Source organism: Panthera tigris, chromosome B4 (assembly GCF_018350195.1).
Source record: "Panthera tigris isolate Pti1 chromosome B4, P.tigris_Pti1_mat1.1, whole genome shotgun sequence".
Taxonomy (NCBI): Eukaryota; Metazoa; Chordata; class Mammalia; order Carnivora; family Felidae; genus Panthera; species Panthera tigris.
Genome location: NC_056666.1, coordinates 12654078 through 12679143, shown reverse-complemented (window position 1 = coordinate 12679143; position 25066 = coordinate 12654078). Strand labels below are relative to the sequence as shown.

The following is a 25066-nucleotide window of genomic DNA, read 5'->3' as shown; positions in this document are numbered from 1 at the left end:
GAGGCTTTGAAAGGCAGCAGCACAGACAACAAAACCTCCTTTGTGCTGGTGACCTGGGCCGTCGTCTGACCCTTCCCTCCTACAAGTGAAGGAAAGGGGGTCCAGGAGTGACAGCTCCCTGCCCAGAGGGCACCCTGCCTAGCAACCAGTGACACTTGTCGCTACGGGGTCACAGCCCGTGATGATTTCTCTCTCTCCGGACTGACAAGCTATTATGAACGTAAAGCGTATTGACTGTGCTCTGGGAAGGAGAATGTGAGGACGAGCTGGAGGGGCGCATGGGCAGAACCCCAGATGAGCCAGTGCTGGGCCCAGACACCAGCGACGGGAGGGGTCGGAGGGTCCCCCGCCCCACACGTGCATCATCTCACAGCAGTCTTCAAGTGAGACGTTGCAGATGGCCCTGCCAGGCCGCTGATTTACTTTGATGAAACGATTTTGACATGAAGAGACAGGCAGGTGACAAAATCAGGCTGGGATGTGCGCCTTCGTCCTGGCTTTCTTCATTCCCTCTGCCAGACCTCCCCCATTTGCTGAGCTCTACTTAGAAAGGGTGCTTGGTGCTGACAGGTCCCTAAGCTGGACCTTCTCTGGAAGAGCCCTCATGAACTAGTAGAGACCCCAGCAATTGTTGGTGCCCCTGACTTTGGCATGCACTTGAATTTGGTGGGCATTAGAACCAGGAGAAGAGATAAGCTCACCCAAGCCCCTGTGGCGATTGAGGGGGCGTTGACCTGGGAATAGAGCCCAGGGGAATGCTGGTTTTTTATCAGTCTGAAGACTTCTGTCACTGGAGCCCTGTATCCCTGCCTCACTGTTCACTCATTCATGGGTTCTTTTTTCTTTTTAAAAAAAAATTTTTTTTTAACGTTTATTTTTGAGACAGAGAGAGACAGAGCGTGAACAGGGGAGGGGCAGAGAGAGAGGGAGACACAGAATCTGAAACAGGCTCCAGGCTCTGAGCTGTCAGCACAGAGCCCGACGCGGGGCTTGAACTCATGGACCACGAGATCATGACCTGAGCCGAAGTCGGACGCTTAACCGATCAAGCCACCCAGGTGCCCCAATGGATTCTTGAATCCATCCATGGATGGATGAACCACATGAACTCCGTCCACTGCCCACTTGGGCCAAACGTAATAGAAATGAACATACGACACCGTTCTTGCTCCCAAGGTGTGGTCATTCTTGGAAAGAAAGAGACTGTGAACAATAAGAATGTCGTGGGGCAAGTGCGTCACGAGAGGCGTGTGTACCTCCGCGAGTTGCACCAGCCATGGAGATGCCAGGGCACCAGACAGACACCAGACAGGGGGGTGAGCTGAAGGCAGCTGTCTGCACAGGGGTCACTGCACAGGGTCCCGAATGAGAGGCGGTTTGGGTCGTGGAGAAGGCACAAGAGGCATGGAGGCTGTGGGAGCAGATGTGCAGGGGTGAGCCCGGACGTAAAGAGCAGAAAGCTGCTGGGGGCAAAGAGACCCCCTTCTCCCTCCCGCTCTCCCACCTACCCTTCTGGTGGTGGGGCCTCCCCTGGGTCATCTCCTCGGGGCGTGCCTATAGACCCGCCCAAGAGGAAGGGTGGACCCAGGCCATTCCCTGCCTCCTGGCCGACTGCCAGCCCCTCCAGTCCATCCCGCTCAGATCCAAGGGCACTTGGCTCCGTTCACCTGCTTTCACTTTTTTGAATGTGATTTTTTGAACATGATTCCTTCCTCTCGTCTTATCGGTCTGCAGGAGGCTGTTTTGCTTTGCCTGAATTGGGACTGACTTCACCGTTCTTATGTGGCTTGGCTGTAGAACCGAGACAGAATGTCCATGCCAGACTGCTCACGTCTGACATAAGCGTGGGTTTAAAACCTAATAAAATATGGCCTCCAAAATTTCTGGCCACGTTCTCTTAGGAAAATGTCTAAGACCGCTCCCCAGAATATACCATCCGGTTTTGAGAAACGGTCTTAACGTCTGCTCCAAGCAGCAAAAATGGTGCCTAACGTCTGCGTCCTGGGCTTTGTCAGGGGCTAGCGTATGAAACATCTCACATGAGCTATGTCTCTTTCGTTCCTGGAAACTAGGTAGAGGACACGTTATCTCCTGGCCCTCACGCATGGAATCGTATGACAGGTTCCTTCTCTGATGCACCTTCCAGGAAAGGGAGTGTGCGGGCACTTAGCCTGCCCCCTCAGCCTGCTAACGAACTTACCTGTGTAGCCTGGTACGTACAGTCTGTGACGGTGGCAGGAATTAGTTTATCTCCCGTGTCCGACCCTCCCGTGGCCTCTGTCTTACAATATGTTCTTAATCCCCCTATTTTAGGCCATTTAAAATGTTATAAGCCTCCTCCAAATCTGGAAGTGGTCGGGGGCGGGAATGGCAAATCATAAGATAATATTTTTGATCCGAGAAGGAGGATATTACGAACGCACACTTTTTCTCTGGACCCTGCGGCACATCGTCTGTTCTCATCCGCTTAATTAGCATGATGAGGGGAGGGGGGGCGGGGCCTTTGGCATCGTTGCCGTCCGACTTTAATGAAACCGCTCTTCGGGAATAAGCATTTTTCAGCAAAGTTGATCTTCCCTCCTTCGCCTCCCGGGACACCGGTACCTGCATGTCTCCGTCACTCCTACCCCACCCAGGGAGAGTGCCTTTCTAATCATACTGGAAATGACGTCCCCAGCAGAGCGCGGTGTATCTCCCCAGCATGTACCTGCCAGCAGTTTGCAGGAGAAACGGGGGAAGGATCCACAGGGAGGAGGCTCGGGGAACTTCCAAATTAAAATGCTGACAAACATTGGCAGGCCAGTGACATGTCTCCGGGCATCTCCCTGGAGCCGGAGCGAGGCTCCTGTCTCTTGTAGCTGGTAACTGAAGGGGCGGGAGGCAGGGACAGGTGTGAGCAGGTAAGGTCCTCCAGGACATGGAGGCGGGGGCTGTTACTGAGCAGACCCCCGGGAGCGGAGAAGGCATGCTGTTGAGGGCAAGTCTGCCCAAACAAGTTGAATTCCAAGGGAGGTCATCTGCTTTCTGTTCTACTCACTGCGTAGTGATGATGGTCCAGTCATGGCTCCTGAGATAGAGGATATGACGGCTCAATCCAGAGAGGGTTGAGATTCTGATCAGAGTGGGTCCTTGGCAAAGCAGTGAGAGGCTCTGTGATTTTTATGGGGACTCAGTTACTGATCAAAGGAGAAAAGGGGAGCCTACTTGTATCGAGCACCTTCCACGCACCAGGCACTGTATGAATGATCCGGTATTGATTCTCACAACAACTCCAAGCCTCGATATTGTTGTCCCAGGGTCTCAAAGCAACAGTAAAGGTTGAGCAGCATACACACCGGGTAGAATTGTCTTTCCGAGCCCTGTGGCCTGACTCTAAGTCCACGGCTCAGATTTCACAAAGGAACACGTGAACCTTACATCGTCACGAACTCCCCACTCCCACCACTGTCACACTAGAACGCAGGCCACATTGTTTGAACACCAGCCACGCTCCAAGCAGAGGACGCCTCTTCTCTGCATTACACTGGAAAGGTTTGCAGATCAACCTACCGATCCGTGCAAATGGCTCCACCTTTACTACTGCTCTCTGCTCTGTGGCCACACGGTGCCTTCGCAAGGATGCTCCTAAGAGCTCCTAGCTGCCGCTGACCATAAAATTGACGGAGGGAATGACTGAGGCTGGCCTGAAGCATCGTGGCCCCCGTACGTTCCACACAGAGCCCGTTTCAAAGATGCAGTTTCAAGATGCTCTTGAACAGTGTTCTTCTCCACTCTTCCCTGAGCACCAAGCAAAGAGAATGGGTCAGCGTGCCATGCCTCGAAGACCTCCAGTTTGAATGGGTCCTGGGGCCATTTCACCGACTGGAAAAGGAACTAATCTTCCGGTTTGATCCTGGAGAACACACTTCAGCTCCCAGTGAGTGTATGAGCAGTTCACATCCGAAATCGTGATGTATTACTCACTGGAGGACCAGACAGGGTTATAATGGGGTTGCAGAGCAGGGTTTTTTTTGTTTGTTTTTTGTTTGTTTGTTTTTTTGGGTTTTTTTTACAGGAGCAAATTAGAAGTGGTAGACGTGATGCCTGTGGAAGGGGAAGCTTGAATCCCGGGAACCTCAGCGTCCCCATCTTTGCTAGAAATATCTCAGAATTGACTTGGCAGCCTTATCCGATGGAACCACGTTGACTGTTGTGTGTCTGTGCTTTCGCCTCAGCGAAACAGTTATTATTTCATTAATGCAAAGAGGCTGCCGAGGAGAGCCACCCTGCAAGGGTGGCAGTGTCCTTGTGACATTGCCGTGAGCGGGCTAGCGTCTGGGGGCTACTGTGTTAATCAGCAGGCTCTCCCTAATGAACACCTGCCCGCCCGCCCAGGGTCCCAGGGGGGGCAGATCCTGAATAAAGCAGGCTCCCCAGCCGGCTGGCGAAAGCACTTTGCATTTCTGGAGGAGCAGTAATTATGTACGCCTGTCAAAGCCTTCCCATTGGGCATCATTCAAATGCACGGATGAGAAAACCTCTGCGTCCCAGGCTGATACCGACCCCAACTTTTCTGAACCTGAGATCAAGCTGTATCTTAGCAAAATGTGGGAAGAAGCCATGTGGAAATAAGAGGAAGAGAACAAGGGGCTCCAGTAGCATAGTAGAAAGAATAGTCTTCAGGAATTGCACAGGAACCCAGAAGGGCTGTCCCCGGGAGTCCCCGTCTCTAGGCTAAATGGCAAAGTCTGTCTGTCGGCAGGAGAGAGGACGGGGAGGAGGGGGAGGGAAGCCATTCAAGGAGCCGGTTGTGAGATTGTGACCGTAGCTGGTGTCAGGGAGTAAGTCCGTAGGAGGAAGAGGTGCACTGAAATAGGGATGAGGAGTACAGACACGACACATCTCTTCTTGGGCTTACGAGTCACGTTGCCAAAGTACGCATCGTGGCATCCTGTCGAAACCGGGCGACTCTGTCGCATCCGAGCACGTGGCATCTGGCCCCACGTCACCCAGCACAGCCACACACAGTCTCTGCCCGGCGGTCCTGTGCTTGAGAGAGCTGGCGGGTGTCATCCTGTCCTGTGGTCTGCTTCCCTGCGAGGCTGCCGTAACACTCAACTACGAGACCCTTTTGTGTATCCCAGTCTGCCGGTGAGAAACCTTTATTAGGCACCTGCTGAGTGTCAGGCACTGTGCTAGGTTGCAGGGCTGTGATTTCCTAAAACCTGATCCCTGCCCTCCAGGAACTTACGGTCAGGCAAAATCCTATTGCATCTAGAAAAAGCAGCTTCAGTCCCCTCCTGATTGCACTGTTTATGTTACTTGCTGGATCTGTACCCAGTCTTTAAAGCCAAAGCTTTGGAGTCACTCCCAGACTCACGCCTTTCCTATGCCCTGTTGCCCTTGGGGGGGTTATGACTTTGGGCATGCTAACACTCATAAGCCCCCGTGTCCTCATTCAGAAACCACTGCAGGATTGTTTTGAAGATTGAATTGGACAATATAAGTGCAGCTTGCAGCCCAGAACCCAGCAGGAGGAGGCCTGCAGAAAATGATGGTGCTGACGAACAGGGTAGGGGGTGGGGAGCAGCAGGAGGGAGAGCCGGGGAGAGGCCAGGAAACCTGGACCTTAGCAGAATGTTTGCAAATGACCGCCTTCTGCCTGCCGGGACAGCCCTTGTCACTTTTGTGCTTCCTGCTCCAGAACTTTGTGGCCCTTTCTCAAATAACCCGCATGGTCCCTGCTTACACAGAACCAGAGAAGGGCCCAGGGGCTGCGGTGGGTGCTCGGACCCCAGCCCTACCTGCGCTGGCAGTTAAGGGACCTCCCTCGTCCTTGCAGGTCCGCACCCGCTGCGCCTTCGTTTCCTCCCCTGGAAGTTAAGTGGGTGCTTGGTCTGCCCGGCTCTTTATAGGATCGAGCATTCCAGGGTGATCTTGCTGTTCGGCTAAGTTCTGCCAGTCACTAGTGTGTGTTTGCCAGTTACTTCTGCAACCCCCCCCCCCCAGCTCCCTCCTGCATCAGGCATGCTCTCCCCAGGCTTCTGGTGAGAGTTGACCCATCAGTTTGTGTAAAGCACCTAGTACAGCTGTGGGACAGGGGCCACACCCGTAAACAGAAGCGCCTAATGGTGGCCGTGGCCACTGTCGGCCATTCCTCAGCTGCAAATGCAGCGGTTTGTCTCGGGTCCTCTGGCCGGATGGGGACTTCTCCATAGAGATGCTCTCTCTGGCAGGACCAACTTAACTTCGGGACCCCTGCTACCTATCCCATGGGCCTGGAAAGCCCCAGAACCCATGCTTCTTCACATCAGCCTGCAGAGAGGAGGTGGCCTCCATTTGCCCCCGTCACAGACCCCAGGGCCATGCTCAGAGGGCAGGAAGGAAGCCGGCCTCCCCAGCTAATCAGCCGGAGCATCTAGAGGGTGGCCGGGAAGGGGAGGGCCGCCAGACCCTTGTCCCCGTGCAGAATGACCTCATTCTTTCTCTCCATCACCGGTGCCCCCTCCCCAGGAATAATGGGCAGCCGATGAGCACTGGCCCTGCTTATTACAGAGCCCCCAGGGGCAGGGGGAGGGCAAGAGACAGGCTCCCAGCTGCTGGGGAAACACAGTAACAGGCAGGGCTTCAAAGAGGCTGCAGACTCAGACGTCTGTGTTTGGAGCTGCCCTTCTGCACCCCTCCCTCCCTCTAGGTTTCCAGAGAACTTGGAAAGAAAGGGCAGAGTGACTGCATTTCTTCCCGCACCTTCTGCCGCCTGCCCAGCCATGGCCACTGCCGGGCAGGGAATCGCTGTTTCATGGGGGCCCGGCCAGCAATGCTGCCGGCCACCCAGTGGTCCCTGTGCACAAAGCACGAGAAGTGGATTGTCCTAAATGGCCTTGGGGAGGAAAGCAAGGGAGGGGTCAGTCTTGGGGCCCTACAGCCTTGGTTGCCCCCCAAGCACAGATGGGAGCCGTGTGATGTTTTCATTCTTCTTAATGCAATTAATTCAGAAGTGGCAATTCCCTTGATTTAGGATCTATGCGATGCCCCCATGACAGGCAAGGGCTTGAGGGGAGAGTCCCCTGAGTTGAAACCCACTGTGCCATTGACTGACCCAGGGGCGGCTCTGAGACAGAGGCTTCCCCACCTGGACTTGTGGGTATGGCTTCCTTGCCTGGAAAGTCAACACTATTATAAAGAGAGAACTCAGATACTAATCAAAGATCCCTTTTACTCAAGCCTCAACCAGCCACCCGGGGTAGAGTTTCCTGCTGTCGGGAACTGTATGTCAGGCACTATGGGGGATACCAGATTTTTGGGGTTTCAGTCTGAGCATGTGTGTTAGTTTCTTAAGGCTGCCATCACAAACCACCCACAGACTCGGTGGCTTAAAATCGGAGAAGCAGGCATCTGGGTGGCTCGGTCGGTTGAGAGTCCAACTCCTGATTTTGCCTCAGGTCATGATCTCACTGTTCTGGAGTTCGAGCCCTGTGCTGGGCTCGACAGCACAGTGCCTGCTTGGGATTCTCCCTCTCAAAATAAACAAACTCGAAAACAAATTACAGAAACACACTCTCCCTCCCTCTCTGCGTGTCCCTCCCCCACCCGTGCGCGCTCGCTCAAAATAAACAAACCGCAGGGAAGAAATTACAGGGACATGTTCTCTTGCAGTTCTGGAAGGCAGAGCTGAAGTCAGTCTGTTGGCCAGGCTGTGCCTTCCTCCAGAGGCTTGAGGGGAAAACCCGTTCCTTGCATCTCCAACCTGCTGGTGGTTTCCAGCCTTCCTTGACACGTGGCTTTGTCACTCCAGTCTTGCCTTCTCCACGTGACCGTCTATGGTGTGTGTGTCCCTGTGTCAAAACTCCCTCTGCCTCTGCCCTAGAAGGATCCATGTCATTCATTCAGGGTCACCTGGATAATCCAGGATAAACTTTCCCTCTCGGGAGTCTTACATCTTTTGGGATGTAGGGTAATACGTGTTCCCAGAGATTAGGGGGCGGGCGTACCTTTTGCGGGCCACCCTTCTGCCCGTTGTAGGGTGCAACAAATCCCGTCACACAAAATCCACTGCGTTCACACGGGGTTATTGACAACAGCCAAAACATGGAGGCAGCCCAAGTGTCCATCAACACGTGAATGGACAAGCAAAACGTGGCCTCTCCGTATGGTGGAATGTTACTTCGCCTTGAGAAGGAAGGATATTCTGCCACCTGCTATAACAGGGATGAACCTTGAGGATATTATGCTAAGGAAGAAAAGCCAGGCACAAAAGGATAAATACCGTAAAATCACCCCTATATGAGGAACCTAGAGGAGTCAGACGGGAGCGATGGAAAACAGAATGGTGGTTGCAAGGGGCTAGGGGAGGAGGGGTGGGGAGTTGTTGTTTAATGGGAACAGAGTTTCTGTTTGCTAGAGGAAGATGTTGTGGAGATGGGTTGTGTAACAGTATGCCTGATATATTGTACGTGTCCGATACGTTCACCTACTCATTATGCTTCACAGTGTTGAACTGGATACCTACAAGCTGTGAAGATGGTCGGTTTTATGAGTATTCTCCCACAATTGGAAAGTTTTCAAATTACATTAAATTCACCGCAGCACGAGAGCCTGCATGCCAAGGGTGATTGAGGTATGCCTGGCAAATGTTACAGAAATCCGGAGGGAAAAGAGACCGTTTGGCGGTGGTGTGGTCAGGGAGGGCCTCCTGGAAGAAGCGGGCCTTGAACAGGATAAATTTACATGGGGAGGGGGAGGAGAGAGGATGGTGTGGGCAAAAGTTTAGGAAGTCAAAATGAGATTGGCGTTTCCCTTACACCAATACAAAAAGATTGAACAGAAGTGAGTTCTTTTGTAGGGAACTGGGTAGAGTGAGTTTGCATAGATAAATTGGATCTAGAGTCAAAGGGTGGCCTGAAATACCAGGCTGGCATTCAGCAACTGACACCATTTAGAAGGTTATTATAATAATTCACAGGTGAGGTAATGAGGGTCTGAAATAATAATGAACATATAGGACACTCACTTGGTGCCAGGCACTGCCTACGCACTTTGTGTAGATCGAAGTGAACTCATTTAATCCTCAGAACAGTCCTGGGACGTGGGTACAGTCACCATCCCCATTTTGCAGCTGAGGAAACTGAGGCACAGAGAGGTTAGGTAACTTAGAAACTGACTGGATTTGAGAGATCAAGGTGGGGGTACAGAATGGCTGTAAAGCTTTGCAGAATAGGTGGATAGACCTTGAGAAGGTTGGGTGGTTTTTTTAGAGAAGAAAGAAACTACTTTTAATAATGACATCAAGGTGAATGTTTTAAGGCAGGAATCCAGTTCCTGGATCTTGCTGGTGATTTTATTTTATTTATTTTTATTTTTTTATTTTTTTATTTAAAAAAAATTTTTTTTATGTTTTATTTATTTTTGAGACAGAGAGAGACAGAGCATGAACGGAGGAGGGTCAAAGAGAGAGGGAGACACAGAATCTGAAGCAGGCTCCAGGCTCTGAGCTGTCAGCATAGAGCTGGACGCGGGGCTCAAACTCACGGACCGTGAGATCATGACCTGAGCCCAAGTCGGACGCTCAACCGACTGAGCCACCCAGGCGCCCCTTGCTGGTGATTTTAGAGATGAAGATACGCTCAGAGAGATTGTAGTTTGTCCGCGAGCATCTGTCTGGGATGTAGTCGAGCATCTGTCTGGGATGTAGTCGTGTTGAGTTTAAAGAGACAGTATGATATGTGAGCGATGGTGAAATATTGTGGGGAAAATCGGAGAGGAGACAGGGTACCACCGATCATCCAATTCCTCTCTCTGGGTTGTGCCAGGGTGGCTCACAGAGGTCACCTGGAAGGATCATCGTCTTGGGGACATGCCTACAGCACTTCAGAGCCCTGTGTCCGCAGGAAGTGTTCTTTGATCGTGTCCCGCGTTGGAAGGTGGACCAGTCATTAGGCAGGGCTCATTCTGGAAGCCCCCATGTGCCGGGTCTGAGCACATTTGCCACCGGAATAGTCCAGAGCCCTGCAGAACTCAGATCGGGGTGGCAGAGTGAGACCACAATGCCAAAGAGCTACCCTGCCCTTTCCCCTGAAGAATGTGACCAAAACCCAGGCTTCTAAGCCCCAGAAAGGCCATCTTGCTAACATCATGAGCAGCTCCATCAGGCAGCACATTTTGAGAGGGACATTTACAAAGAGGTTCCATTTGTCATGCATAAGGAGGAATAAAAACGTAGAAGGACAAATGAAAAAAGAACCTGAGGAAAAAAAGAAACTGCAAAGGGGGAAGCTCTCGAGTGAGCATAGTTAATTACAGACTGGGAGGAAGCCAGACTTAAATGCACTGACCTCATCAGGCCAGGACAGCCCAGTGACCCAGAGTGGCCGGCTTCTGACCTGACATGCGCACAGCTTGCCTGGTATGTCCTGTAGGGCTCGACTGGGCCACCGGCTGCCTTTCTGTCTTCGCTCCCCGCCTGGCCCCTGCAAAGCCCCACGAATGTTTACAGCGCAAGTAACCAGCAAAGTGCAATCAGCAAGGCTTCTGTAAACATCCCTTCCAAGTACATCATGGCCCAAAGCTTTGTGCTTACCCAGCAACTTTCTCTAAACGAGTTTAAGAAATGTTCGGAACCATGTAGCACATTAATCATCATGGTGTCGAGGTGGGATATTGTCTCAGGTTGCAAGATCAGGAAATCACAGAGCTGAAGCCTTAAGTGGTTTTTAAACCAACCATACAGAGAATTAGAGAGTAATTGATACGCTGCCTGAATCAATCAGGGTAGGCCAGGTTATGCTGGGATGACACACAGCCCCAGACATCACAGGGGCTTAACGGTGCGGTTTGTTTCCCGCTCACACTACACATCCATCAGGCCCGTGGGGCCGGAGTCTTCCTTCTCACCGATGCGGCACCTTCCCGCGGCCGTGTCGCCGGCCACCGTGACAGCGGAGGAAGAGAGTGTGGCTTCCACAGGAGCCTCAGATTCAGGAGCTGTCCCCTCCGCATCTTCTGGGATCTGTTATCCTCCCCTTCAGGGCCTTTATTTCCCTGTTCGTAAACTGTGGCTAATAAATTTAGGCTTTTCACGGAGCATGGCACATAGGACCTCTGATAGCCTTTGTATGAAAGTAACGGGACTCACCCTTTTCACGTTTTAAACAAGATACGCATACGGTTCTTTAAAAGAGGTAGTTGGAGGCAATAGAGGTTATCCTGGTGGTGCGGCTAGAGCTCAGAGCCTTGTGGTTGCCTTCAGTTTACGACTCGCCGAGAAAATTCGTTTTCTTACTGCGGACAGGGTTGTGGTTACAGGGTAAATCACAGGGCTGTGTCACCACAGAGCAGCCACAAGTCCGTCACGAGGCTCCTAGGATGGCATCCATTACTCTGGTGATTTCTTCAGCATGTCAAGTCCGTTCTTAAGCTCTGCCGACTCAGAAACATGATGGTTCATCCTCGGGGGAAGATTCCCATTACCCGAGTTCAAAGTACCGACGTGTAAATCCATAGTGTGAGTGTACTGGCTTCAGGTGAGTGATATCACCCTCACCCACACAGGGCCCTCAGGGCACAGGGGCCTTTGACTTCTCACCCAAGAACTGAGTCAGCAGAGGCAAGATGGCAGAGACGTGATGCACGTGGCCCTTGGGTCTGGCCCGACTTTGTCTGGAATCCTGGCTTTGCTGTGAGACCCAGGACGGCCTGCCTGATCTCTCCAAGTCTCAGGATCTCCATTGGCAAAAGGAATGATAGACTCTTATGCTAGATGGTAAGGCGGTCATATGGGAGAGTTACTCAGCACCATATCTAGGACTCAGCATTGCCTCAGTGAATTCTTCAGAAGGAGTGGCGTTAGAAAGAGAGTTACATGGATGAGCATTTCATATGGTCAGCTAGAGTTCCAGGCCTCCACGTCCGCCGTGTAAACGGCCTTACTTCCGGGGCCTCAATATGCAAGGCCTGTCGGCTAAGACCACGTTTCCTTCCCCCTGCATTCCCCTCCCCACACACACCTTCCACTCACCCCGCCCCTTCCATAGAACGATTACTATGCTTAATCACGTTCTAGAAAAAACTATACCAGCCCTGAGAGTAATTCTTTCGCTTCCTGGGTAAGTTTCCGTGTCTCTGATCAGTTCCGTTGAGATGTTGGCTTTAACGTTTAACTCTCAAAGGGAAGGAACTACTACTCCTGTCATTTCCAAGTTTGGGCCAGAAACCTCCCCATAACCCCCAAGAACCCACAGTAATCACCCCATATTGTAAGACCAGTGTGACCCAGCGTGCTCACCTCTCCCACCTCTGTCCCACTCACAACACTTGACTTTAAGTGACTTTTGCCACTTAGAAAAAACTCGGATCCATTCTGAGTGCAAAGAGATTTCTCACCAGTCAGGATGCTTTTCCATATGTGACACGGGCTTCACAGGCATCCCGAAAGATTATCAAAAATGTTGTGAGCATTAGCAGGCGTCATAGAAATCCCGTGACTGCTTTGAAAGGAATGGCAGTCATTTGGACAGATAAAGTATGGCGCCCAGCAATTTAAAAATCCGCCGTAGTATCTTCCAAATTCAGGCATGGCCTGTGCATCACATGCTCTGTATCTGGGTGGCCGGGGACCCCCTGGTGCTGGCAACGGCCTGTACCTTCACGAGCCCTGTCATTCCCAGGCGCTTTCGTCGGTAAATTGATGGTCACTGAGGCCCAGAGGCTGCCACCCTGTGAGCCCAGGAGGGAGACAGCAAAGGGAAACCATCTGCTTTGGCTCTTTGAAATGCACAGCAGCTCATACTCTGTGCCCCTGATAAGCACCCCTTATCGGCAGGTGCTGGGTGCTACTCATTTCTCTGTGCCCTGCAGGATTGGTTAGTGCCCGGCTCATGTGAGATGGTCAGTACGTTTGCCGAATTAAAGGAAGTGTACCTGTATTAGTCAGTTTGGGCTGCCGTAACAAAACACCACAGACTGGGGGAGCTTAAACAACAGAAATTTATTTTCTCACACTCTGGAGGCTGGAAGTTCGAGACCAGGGTGACAACCTGGTTGAGTTCTCATGAGGGCTCTCTTTGTGGCTTGTAGACAGCCACCTTGGCCGCCTTGGCCCTGTGTCCTCACGTGGTGGGGAGGGAGAGCGAGAGCAGTCTCTCTGATGTCTCTTCTCATGAGGTCTCTGATCCCATTCATGACCGTCCCACCCTCATGACTTCATCTAACCCTAGTTACACTCCCAGAGGGGCCACCCCCAGATACCACCACAGTGGGAATTAGAACTTCCACATATGAATTCGGTACAGTTCATAGCAACACTCAAAAAGTGAAACAAGAAGGCGCTTGGGTGGCTCAGTCGGTTAGGTGTCCGACTCTTGATTTTGGCTCAGGTCATGATCTCGCTGTTTGTGGGATTAGGGTCCATGTCAGGCTCTGCACTGATGCAGCCTGCTTGGGATTCTCTCTGTCATTCTCTCTCTGCCCCACCCTCCCCCTTCTCCCTCTCTCTTTCAAAATAAACTTTCTTTAAAAAGTGAAATAAGAGCTGAAACTGTCACGTGACTCTTAATTGACATGTCCCTTGTGCACTCTCCTAACAGAGAAACTCAGCCGAGTAACCAGTAGAGTGGAAAATATACTCGGGAAGCTGTATCGATGGGCATAAATGCCCACACGTGTATACACACAAAGAAAAAAACACAAGGTTTTCTCTTCTGGAATCTTTGGTTTCACTCTGATTGGAGACCCAGCATGTATGGTTGGAGTGCAGTAATTGTCAGAAGGACCATGGCTTTGCAGATACCTGATCTGGAAGCTGATTTAGAAATAACTACTCCCATTAGCCACATGTCTCCTTCAGATGGCCTTTCCCTCCTCTGCCCCCACCTCACAGCCTGGCGCTCTGAGGTCATCTTGACCCCAGTTGACCAAGGGGAACGATGTATTGACCATACAGCATCTACAGTATTTTCATGCCGAAAGTTCTGGCATGCTCTTTTGGATTGGCAGAGATGTTTATTTATTTGAGAGAGAGGTACCAAGCAGGGGAAGGGGCAGAGATGGGGGGAGAGAGAACCCCAAGCAGGCTCCGTGCTGTCAGCGCAGAGCCAGATGCAAAGCTCGAACTCTGAAACTGTGAGGTCATGACCTGAACTGAAACCAAGAGTCGGTGCTTAATCGACTGAATCACCCAGGAGCCCCAGTTGACAGAGATGTTTAAAAAAGAGTTTATGATAAATAACACTCTCATCTAAAGACTTCTCCTTTGGAAAGGCAGCTGGAGGGTGAGTTTGTAATTTTTCTTCAATTCTACTGCCCAGGTTCTTTGACCTTAATTTTAACATTCCTGGAGGGAGGGTACTTTTATTGTTTGGATTTAAAACTGTGGAGCTTAGGGGCGCCTGGGTGGCTCAGTCGGTTGAGCGTCCGACTTCGGCTCAGGTCATGATCTCACGGTCTGTGAGTTTGAGCCCTGCATCCAGCTCTGTGCTGACAGCTTGGAGCCTGGAGCCTGCTTCAGGTTCAGTCTCCTTCTCCCTCTGCCCCTTCCCATGCTCTCTCTCTCTCTCTCTCTCTCTCAAAAATAAATAAAACCTTTAAAAAATCACTTGCATTGATGTCCTTGAGCTTTGAGACATTCCATTTAAAAAATTACATCAACCTGAGATTGTGTGTCTGAGGATGAGTCACCTCTACTCACTCGTCCCTTTTCCATCTCATTCTCCCTCCAGCCCAAGCTTTTGGCCAAGGAGCTCCTGGACCTCGTGGCATCGCACTTCAACCTGAAGGAAAAGGAATACTTCGGAATAGCCTTCACAGATGAGACGTAAGTGCTACCCCAAGCCCTCGGATCCTACAGGGAAAGTCCCAGCTGTCAACAGCGGAATCTGCTTGCAGGCCGCTTGGGTCCCGCGGTATGGGGTCAGTCCAAGTTCATCATCCAAATTTCAAAGACCTTGTGATCATGCCTGGAACGGCCAAAGGATATAATTAGGGTGATGCTAATATAAAATTATTAGGTAAACTAGTTCTCACAGTCAAGCAGGTTCGTGTTCAGAACTGAATTGTGTATTTTTTCTAAAGTGGATTCGAATGGGTTTGTTTCCTATTAAAGTTAAATGAAAACTTCTGGAAATTAAATATTTTCTCTCCAGTGTTAGAGTAACAATAACAGGAAATGAATTTGATGATAAATTCAAATGAAAAGTATCTGTGCGTTTCACTGTCTCGGCTGAAGTCGAATATAAAAATCGAAAATTCGTATCATCCCTCTGGTGAAAAGTACATTTGTTTTCAGTGGTTTTCAATTTGGCTCTGTAAAGTGGCATTTTGCAACACAAGTAAGAAATATCTTTACTAAAATTTCAATTTCCTTCTTTTTTTTTTTTAATTTTTTTTTTTAACGTTTATTTATTTTTGGGACAGAGAGAGACAGAGCATGAATGGGGGAGGGTCACAGAGAGAGGGAGACACAGAATCTGAAACAGGCTCCAGGCTCTGAGCTGTCAGCACAGAGCCCGACGCGGGGCTCGAACTCACGGACTGCGAGATCATGACCTGAGCCGAAGTCGGACGCTTAACCGACCGAGCCACCCAGGTGCCCCTCAATTTCCTTCTTAATGTACTCTTTGCAAAAGAGAGTACCGGCACAGATTCCTAGAGAAGATGCAAAAAAGGAAATGGTTCATGATCTTCTTCCCCTTTGTGTACACACACACACACACACACACACTCTCTCTCTCCTCCGAATATTTGGAATTACAGAGATGATTTCCTAGAATACTGGCAGATAAGGGTTAGGTGAGTCACTGGACAAGACAGTACAGGGAAGGCCAGGCCCCACCAATCAAGATGGTGCCATCAAGGCCAGACAAGTTCAGAAGCCGGGACAGGAGGCGCCCACATTGGGATGAGCATAGGTCGTCAGCTGTATCTGCACATGGGTACATTTAGCCTCAGGAGCTGGCCATCTGATTTATTACCTGAATCGGACAGCGTGAGTCAAAGGGCACATAAACTAGGACCATCTTGGACTGAACTGGAACATTTGCCTTCCACACTGGCAGCATTTCAGGCAGAGGTGTGAGTAGGTTGCAGGCGTGGGGAGCAGAGCCACACGGTCCTCAGGAAAGCCGGGCGGAGCCAGGTCAGCCTGTCTCCTGGAGCCCGTAGGGAACTGAGCAGGAAGGAAAGCCGGAGTGTTAGTCCTGGTCTAGAATGATCACTGGGCCTGGAAGTAGAACCAGTAAGCACGGCTGGGAGCTGGAGGGTTCTGGTGGGAAGGAGCCAGCCCGGTAAGAAAACAAATCCTTTAAAACAAATACACCGAGAGCGTCCACTTTCACAAATGCAGATGTTTTCTGCCCCTTTTCCTGAGAATCACTGTGAAACCCTCTAAATTGCTTTTCATGCATTTCACTAATTAGAAGGAAACCAGAAGTTCCAATTAATCATATCCCATTGTTCACGTTGCCCAAGTATGTTTACTCTTGTTAAAACATCCGTGAACTCTCCATGAGTCCCAATTAGACTTCCCTTTTGAATAAACAAGAATCATAGAATGAGCATGTCGTGCCAGGCCAACGAGGAGGAAATACTCCTGTTGAATGTTGCACATCACTGCCTGAACAGCACGGGCTGGAAGGAAGGTAGAAAGTCACCCTCCTCCCGAGAGAGAGGACAGCACAAAGCCGCACGGTGCCGAAAGGACAGTGGGATCAAACAGGGCAGTGCACTTGGCCTATCAAACGGCCTGTCTGTCGTGGGACTTCGCGTTCCTGGTTCTCTGGGCTGCCCAGGAAAGCGTGAGTGTGCCCCTGCGTGTGTAAGTGTGAGGCCAGGCTGGCAGAAAGCGTCCTGCTCCCCTTGAGTGATGGGATCGGAGGCAGTCCTGGGGAGGATGTGAGCCATCCTCTGGCATGGGCAAGGGAGAGCGTAGCTGTCACCATCCCCTTCACCCGAGGCCGGGTAGGAGGGCCCATCCAGCGAGTGTAGGAGTGGGAGGCAGCTGGCAGGAGCTCGGTGGGCGAGGACCGCGGCTGCCAGGTGGGCCTGACTCACTGGGAGTCGGCCAGTGCCAGGGGCCCCATGAAAATCAAGAACAGGGGCCCCCAAGGGACCGGGACAAGGAGACAGAAACAAAAGAATAGCCATGACTCAGGGCATAGTCAGCTGTGGCCTGGCAACACCTGGGGCCAACAGATGGCAGCTGATGTCCTCATTCATTATCGGAACTTTTGTCCTTTTTCCTGGTAGGAAAGAGGTCAGCTACCACCAGAACGTAGTGCCTGTGGCTGAGACCCGGCCTCGTTGGTGGTCATATGAGGTCATATGCCTCACTCTGGGTGCTTCCAGACTAACACAGGCTCTTTAATAAAGTGTGTGTCTGAATTGTGGGTGTGTACTCTGATGTGGAGTGTGTGTGCGCACACGCGTGTGTGTGTGTGTGTGTGAGAGAGAGAGAGAAAGATTTATGCAGGTGCACACTGTGTCTCTTATAACAAAATGAAATTGAAGTTTTATCTTTTATTACAGCCCATGGTATACTCCGTGGGTTTGCATATTTCCTAATGCAAACCCAGCAAGACTAACATTTGGAAAGTGCTTATGAGCCATAAAGTTCTGTACCCAGTGCAAGGTACCACGGGCCCTATCATGATTCCTTACGGTAGAATATATGACTTGTAGGTCGTATGTTGCCCCTGAGCCCTTTAAATTTTTTTTTTAACGTTTTTTATTTATTTTTGAGACAGAGAGAGACAGAGCATGAAGGGGGGAGGGGCAGAGAGAGAAGGAGACACAGAATCGGAAGCAGGTTCCAGGCTCTGAGCCATCAGCCCAGAGCCCGACGCGGGGCTCGAACTCAAGGACCGCGAGATCGTGACCTGAGCTGAATTCGGACGCTTAACCGACTGAGCCACCCAGGCGCCCCAAGCCCTTTAATATTAACTGCCGTTGATGACATTTTGTAGGATCTGGATGGGGCTGGAGAAGAGCTACATAAAAGCAAAATGAAGACAGGAGATTGGAAGTTTCTCTAAGCTTTTCTCACACCATAAGTTGTATCCTTTAATAAGGTGCCTAAGTCCACAGGGCACGACTTTGTGCCAACAGATATTTAATATTGTCAGCTAATCCGCACTTGTGCAGTGTTAGCACTAGCTTCGCCTTGTCCTCTTCTAATCCAACTCCAACTTTTTTATTTTGAAAGAATTAGGCTCATAAGAGTTGGCAAAGTTAGCACAGAGTTCCCGTATACCCCTCACCCAGCTTCCCCAAATGTTAATAGCTTACCAACTGTGTTACATTTCTCAAAACAGAGAGATTACCATTGGTGCTAGTTTACTATTGTTATTGGTACTAAACTATAGACTTCATTTAAATTTTACCAGTTTGCACCAATGCCCTTTTTTCTTTCTGTTCCAGGACCCAGTCGCATTTAGTCCCCTTTTATTTTATTTTACTATTTGTTTGTTTGTTTGTTTGTTTGTTTGTTTGTTTGTTTGTTTTAAGGAGGCTCCACACCTAGGATGGAGCCTAATGTGGGGCTTGAACTCACGACCCCGAGATCAAGACCTGAGATCAAGAGTCAGGTGCTTAAACGACTGAGCCACCCAGGCGTGCCTCCCCCGCCCCCAACACACCTTTTATTTATTTATTTTTTATTTTTTATTTTTTTTAACGTTTATTTATTTTTGAGACAGAGAGAGACAGAGCATGAATGGGGGAGGGTCAGAGAGAGGGAGACACAGAATCGGAAACAGGCTCCAGGCTCCGAGCGGTCAGCACAGAGCCCGACGCGGGGCTTGAACTCACGGACCGTGAGATCATGACCTGAGCCGAAGTCGGCCGCTTAACCGACTGAGCCACCCAAGCGCCCCCACACCTTTTATTTTTTAATGACTATCACAAAGAGTTATCCATGGTCATCTGTAAATGGCCTGAATGCTGGTGATCCAAACAATGACATTTTGGCAGCCTTTAAAACATTCTGAAACAACCTAAGAGCCCAGCCTCAATTTGGTCTTAAAATAATTATGTTTTGCTAGAGTCACAGTTCTCAGCTTTAACTGCACACTGGCGCCTAACAGGACATTTTATAAAATCCCGGTGCCTGGCCCCCACCCCACCCCCATATTCTGATTTAATTGGTCCGGCTGTGGCCTAGGCATCAAGATCTTTCAAAGCTCTGCCATTGATTATTTAAAGTTGCCAAGTTTGAAAACCCCTGTTCTAGAAAGACAGGAAAGTTGGTGTGAATTTTCTCTGCTTCCTCCTATTATCCAAGAAGAGAAGCCGAGTTCACTCACGCTTTGAATATCTGGGGCCACATATGACCAATTATGTCATGAAACACGCCAGGGACCTACACAATTACAGGCTCCCTCCGTCCCGGGGAGACTCGGGAAACCTAACGTTTAAGAATAAACTCATTCAGATGTAGTGTTTCCATGAGCACGTATGGTATAACTGAAATGTTCATTTATCAGTCATTGGCGCCATCATTTCAGGAATGTTCTTTATACATTTTATTTTTGACTTATTTCCTTGCTGTTTTAACACCCAAGTTTTGTTTGGTGTTTTGTTTTTGCTTTCAGAGCCCGTGGTTCTGGGTTACATAATTTAAATCAGTAAAGCCGTGTTTTTTAGTTATCTGATCTGTTTTCCATCAGCATTTTGTTTCCTCTGTTTGGGTTCCTTTTTATAGAAAAATAGTCTTGTTGATGCATAATTGGTATACAAAGAACTATACATATTTCACGCGTGCAATTCTGTGATTTTGGACTTATGCCAACATCCTTACCACCCAAGTGTTTAATTTTTTTGGTTAACTTTTACATTGTAAATTGGTGACAGAGGATCCCATCATCAAAAGCTCCAAATAACTTTTATCCTAGGGATGCCTGGCTGGCTCAGTAGTTAGAGCCTGTGACTCATGATCTCGGGTTCGTGAGTTCAAGCCCCACAGTGAGCACAGTGCATACTTACAAAAACGATACTATATTTTAAAAAACAACTTTTAGCCTCTTTCACAGAAATGGTCAAGCATACCCCAAGCTGAAGGAATGATTTTCAGAGTATATTTAAATTTGAATTTGAATCTCCTCTGATAAATATTAAGAATGGTGTGTCAGATGCAGTAAATGAGTGTTCGTGTCCTGAAAACCTTGAGGTAGTATTTAGGAAGCTGAGGGGGAAGGAAACGTGTTTTTAGTCATCATTGCACATTTTAAGAGCCAGGTACGGCTAGAATGTATTTTCACATACCAATTAAGAAAATGACTAGTTCTCAGCCTCTTATTTAATCACAGACCCCCTTTGAAATTTGTTAACAAGTTACATTCCATTGCCTCCACCAAAGTTTATACACATAATAATTTATGCTTAAATTTTAGAGGGTTCACAGACACCATGAAGCCAGAATCCTAGCATAAGAACCAATTAAGGATTTTTTTTAACAACATGCTGTGTTTCAATTGATCACATCATTGATTGGTACTGTTTGCAGAGTCTGATTTGCCCAAATAATTTAGGTCTAAAGCGTCCGACTGGAAATGCATCGGTGGTCTCAGTGCTGGGACAGTGGGGAGACTCCTGTGCTCTGTGGTGTCCTTGAGTTCTTACTGTTGTTACTGACATTGGCGGAGGCATCTGAGAAGGGTCTAGCTGATGAGCATTCGCTCTCAAGCTTATCTACAATTTTAAAATAGAGGGGACGCCTGGGTGGCTCAGTCGGTTAGGTGTCCAACTTCAGCTCGGGTCATGATCTCGCGGTTCATGAGTTCGAGCCCCACGTCAGGGTCTGTGCTGATAGCCCAGAGCCTGGAGCCTGCTTCAGATTCTCTCTCTCTCTCTCTCTCTCTCTCTCTCTCTCTGCCCCTCCCCAACTTGTTCTCTGTCTCTGTCTCTCTCTTTCTAAATAAAATAATCATAAAAATAAAGCAGGAAAGCAGCTTTCCAATTGCAGGAAGATACAGCTCTGGGAAAGTAATTTTAGAAATCGGTTTGCAAATTCCCATTCGTTAAATGCTCTGTCCCAGGAGACTGGGGAGAAAAATCAGTGCCAGGACTTCTGTGCTTGGGTCGTAACTGCTCCTCCTGGGAACCTGCATTCAGTGCTCATCACTACCTTGGCGATAGCCCGTGTAGACATCAGACATATGGCAAACCACACTACCTTCTATTTAGTGACCAGAGAAGGGCTTTAGGACTCTTGCTGTGTGCAGCTGAGTTAAATAAAAAAGAATGGGGCGATCTGAGGAGGACTTAGGGATCCATGCTTCCTCCTGACCTTTTCATTCCCAGTGTGAGCTCTATGGTGGAGCTCAGATCCTGGAGGTAGGCGAACAGTAAATTCAACTGTGGAGACTGTTTAGGGCAGGAGCAATAGTCTATACGTGGATGGCAGTCTCACACCGACAACCATATTGATCGATGGGGCATATGTGACGCTGACGTAGTCGTTCTTTAACCGGTGTTTGTTTAGCATCCACTGTTAAGCACTGGAAATACAGAAATGACTAGCCTTGACCTCTTGTAGGGCTTGTATTTTTAGTTTAGGAGGTAAATAATCACATATAATGTAGGAGGTGCTATAAAAGAAAATTTGGAACAGACTTAAGAGAACATAGTATAGCAAACACTTCCTCCATAAATAAAAAAAAAAAAAATCAAACCCATAAAGTCAGGGACTGAACAGCTCATTATTTACTCATCTGTTTTTCTTGATGTGCATCTTAATTTCCCTCTCTCTCTCTCTCTCTCTCTCTCTCACACACACACACACACACACACACTCACTCACACACTTGAAGGCCACTGCTTGAGAGTTTCTAGCTAAACCACTCGCCCTGAGCTGTCCTCGATGAGAACACATATTTCCAACAAAGGATACGAACTAGCTCAACATTCTTCCGTTTGAAGAGAGCTCTGCCCACTCCCCCCCATCCAGTGAGGTCTGTAAGAATTTCATGCTCTTGCCGTTGGCCTTCTTTGGAAGCTCATCCCATGGGAGATGACCTGTCTACAATAAAGACCTCCCAAAGGCACAGCATATTGTTCTTCCTGGGGGTCCAAAAAGCCATCAGCTCAGAGGGACTTTTCACACACCTCCACCCTCCGGTAGCACTGTATAAACAAAGCCCTCCTTAGGGCCTTCTCTATTGAAGGTGTCAACCCTCCTACCAAAAATCCATTTGTATTATATGTAGAAGCTAAGAGCAGTGTGTTAAATGAATGCACCCAATTTCCGTTGCCCGGAAGCCGTTGCATATTTATTACTGACCCAACGGTTTGACCTTCTGCCACCGTAAACCAAATGAGTGTTATCTTGCTCAGCTTTAAAGATAGTTATCAGCCAAGCAGTAACATAAATACTCTGAGTGTCTGCTGGGCATTTTATTTTTTTATTTTTTTGCTTTGTTATTGGTAAATGCTCTGATGCGCATTCCCAAATGAAAAATCAATGGGAATAATGAAAACCAAGCTATCAGACATCTCTTAATTAAACTGAATAGAGAAAATGGTCCTTTGACCTATTTGTTCCCCATCCCACCCTGACTTCAAGAGAAAAGAAATATTTGAGGAAGGGACTTGGTGCCGAGACGGTGGGGTGTCACCTAGGCAGTGAAACGTCCTGCACGGTGAGGAGTCCTCGGTACTGGTGGCTGTAGCAGATGTGACTTTGAACCAAATACGAGAGCAGAAGATATGTTCACAAACCCAAAATGGCGGCCTGGAGTTTCCAGTTTACGTTTTAATCTGTCTTTTAGCTTCTGCCCAGATATCAGGCAGTTATCATAAGGGACCTTGGATGAGTCACCTGTCCCTTTAGTCTTGCCTTTGTAAGCAGCTTGCAGCGAGGAGATTTTTGCAGGCCCTTAGAATGGAGTGGGCCGGCTTTCTTCCACCTAGGGTCCCAGGGCTCCGGGTGCGGGGACCTCCACCTGTCCGTGGTTATCAGAACTCCGCATGTGTGTGCGTCAGGCCACACATCCCTCAGTTGTGGGTTGAGGAGTTCAAGTAGAAGAAGTGGAGAAAAGGAGTTCATTTTTCCTCAGAGGCTGGCTATTCAATTTGGGTGGATTCTGGCCTTCTCGTTCTCTCTGCTTCCTGACCGTTTTCTTACTTTCTAGCTATTCAGTTGCTTGGTAACTGCGAAATCAATATATGGCTGCAAAGAAAGGAATTTCCAATTAAATAAACCGCCATTCTTTAAAAAAATATTTAAGGGGCGCCTGGGTGGCTCAGTCGGTTAAGCGTCCGACTTCAGCTCAGGTCACGATCTCGCAGTCCGTGAGTTCGAGCCCCGTGTCGGGCTCTGGGCTGATGGCTCGGAGCCTGGAGCCTGCTTCCGATTCTGTGTCTCCCTCTCTCTGCCCCCCCCCCCCCCGTTCATGCTCTGTCTCTCTCTGTCTCAAAAATAAAACGTTAAAAAAAAAAAATTAAAAAAAATATTTAATGTGAGGCCGCCTGGGTGGCTCAGTCAGTTAAGTGTCTTGACTCTTGGTTTGGGCTCAGGTCATGATCTCATGGTTTGTGGGTTCAAGCCCCCTATCGGGGGCCCCATGCTCTCAGCACAGAGCCTGCTTGGGATTCTCTCTCCCTCCCTCTCCCCCCTGCCCCCCGCCTTGTGCACTTGCTCTCTTGTTCAAAATAAATAAACTTAAAAAAATGTAATGGGAGGAATGAAATTAGAGAGGGAATCTCTTCCTCAGTTGTCTTCTCTTAACACAGATGAAGAAGGGCAGGTAGCAGCCTCAAGAGTCGTGTCCACGTAACACCCGCGTCTGTGTCTCCTCGTGGACGGTGTCCCCACTTGGGGGCTCTTCACCGGGTGAATCCCTCATTCCCCCTGAGACCCGAGTCGAATCCCCGGCAGCCCGTGTGGTCAGTAATGTTGGGCCATTGGGCTGGGCTGTGGATTGGTCTTGTGAGTGTCCTTGTTTAAAAAGATGGCTCCTGCCAGACCCTCGATCACAGATTGTTGTCAGGCAAGAGATTAAAATTTAACTCTGCCTGGGCGGCGGGTGGATCGCTCTTCTCATTTTTCTCAGATTCTCTGGTAGTCTGGCATCCATACGTTCCAGAGCCAAACAGCCAAAGCTGTTGGCACCTCCCCTGTGACCCAGAGCCCAGCCCTGTGAACCAGCTTCTTTATAGAACTCTCGCACGCCGAGCCAGGACTGTCCCTGCCCTTAATTAGTTCAGGGCCCGGGACCAGACGGCTGGGGACAGCCCCGATGCCTCAGAGCCTGCCAGGATCATTGAAACCAGCCAACCCGAAGCCATTCCCCCTGCCCTGTCTTGCCTTTCCCATGGAAACCCCACTAAGGCTCTGAGTTCTCCTTATTCCTTGTCTGCCTCGTAACCAACATGGGGGCCTCCCCCCCCCCCCCGTGGGCCTGCGTGGCCTGGTGTGCCTCTCATTGCCAGGGGAGCTCTGGATAACATTCAGCTTGGTTTTCAGCGGCGTTGACCTCTGCGTTGCCTCTAGGTCACCTTCGTAAACTGAGTTGCAGGCACAAACCCATTTCGGTGGCAGTCATCCCATCGAGGAGCACCTGCCTTTGAGCACCTAATACTTGTCAGACACTGTGCTAGGTGGTGGGGATGACTTTTTTTTTTAAGGGTTGAAAACTTACCCCTTAGAGGTAAGGTTTATATATTTTACATGATTGCATAAGAGTGTGCTGAATGCTTTGTAGATGACATGAACAGAACCCTGGAGAAGTTTGAAAGAAACCCCAGATTGAAGCAACGAAGGGAGACTTCTCTGAAAGACCGGAACTCAGCCTTGAACAGTGGCTAGTGTTTGGATAATGAGGATGGAGAGACTATTCCAATGAGGAGAAACAGCATGATGAGAGTCATAGTATAGAGCATGCATATAGCATGTGTTTGCAGGAGACTGAGCCTAAAGAGAAGATTCTGGGAGATTTTAGACACTTTCAGAGGCAGGAAGAGAGTGGCTGGAACTTATGAACCAATTATTAGGGGTAATATTTGTGTTAACACCTTCTGCTGATCACACACACACTTCTACCTTATGAGGTAGGTCTCTGTTTTTCAGATTTAAAAGGCCTGTTGGGAGACAGTATACTCAGAG

The 25066-nt window shown here is 49.4% G+C and overlaps 1 protein-coding gene across 6 annotated transcripts in view; it reads left to right on the top strand.

The window, feature by feature from the left end:
- The window catches only part of FRMD4A (FERM domain containing 4A), a 614651-nt gene that overhangs the window by 454057 nt on the left and 135528 nt on the right, over window positions 1-25066 (top strand). For all 6 annotated transcript variants that reach the window (XM_042991088.1, XM_042991087.1, XM_042991091.1 and 3 more), the window contains one exon: window positions 14691-14785. In XM_042991088.1, coding sequence (XP_042847022.1) covers window positions 14691-14785 — 95 coding nt within the window. The remainder of the gene's footprint in view (window positions 1-14690; window positions 14786-25066) is intronic.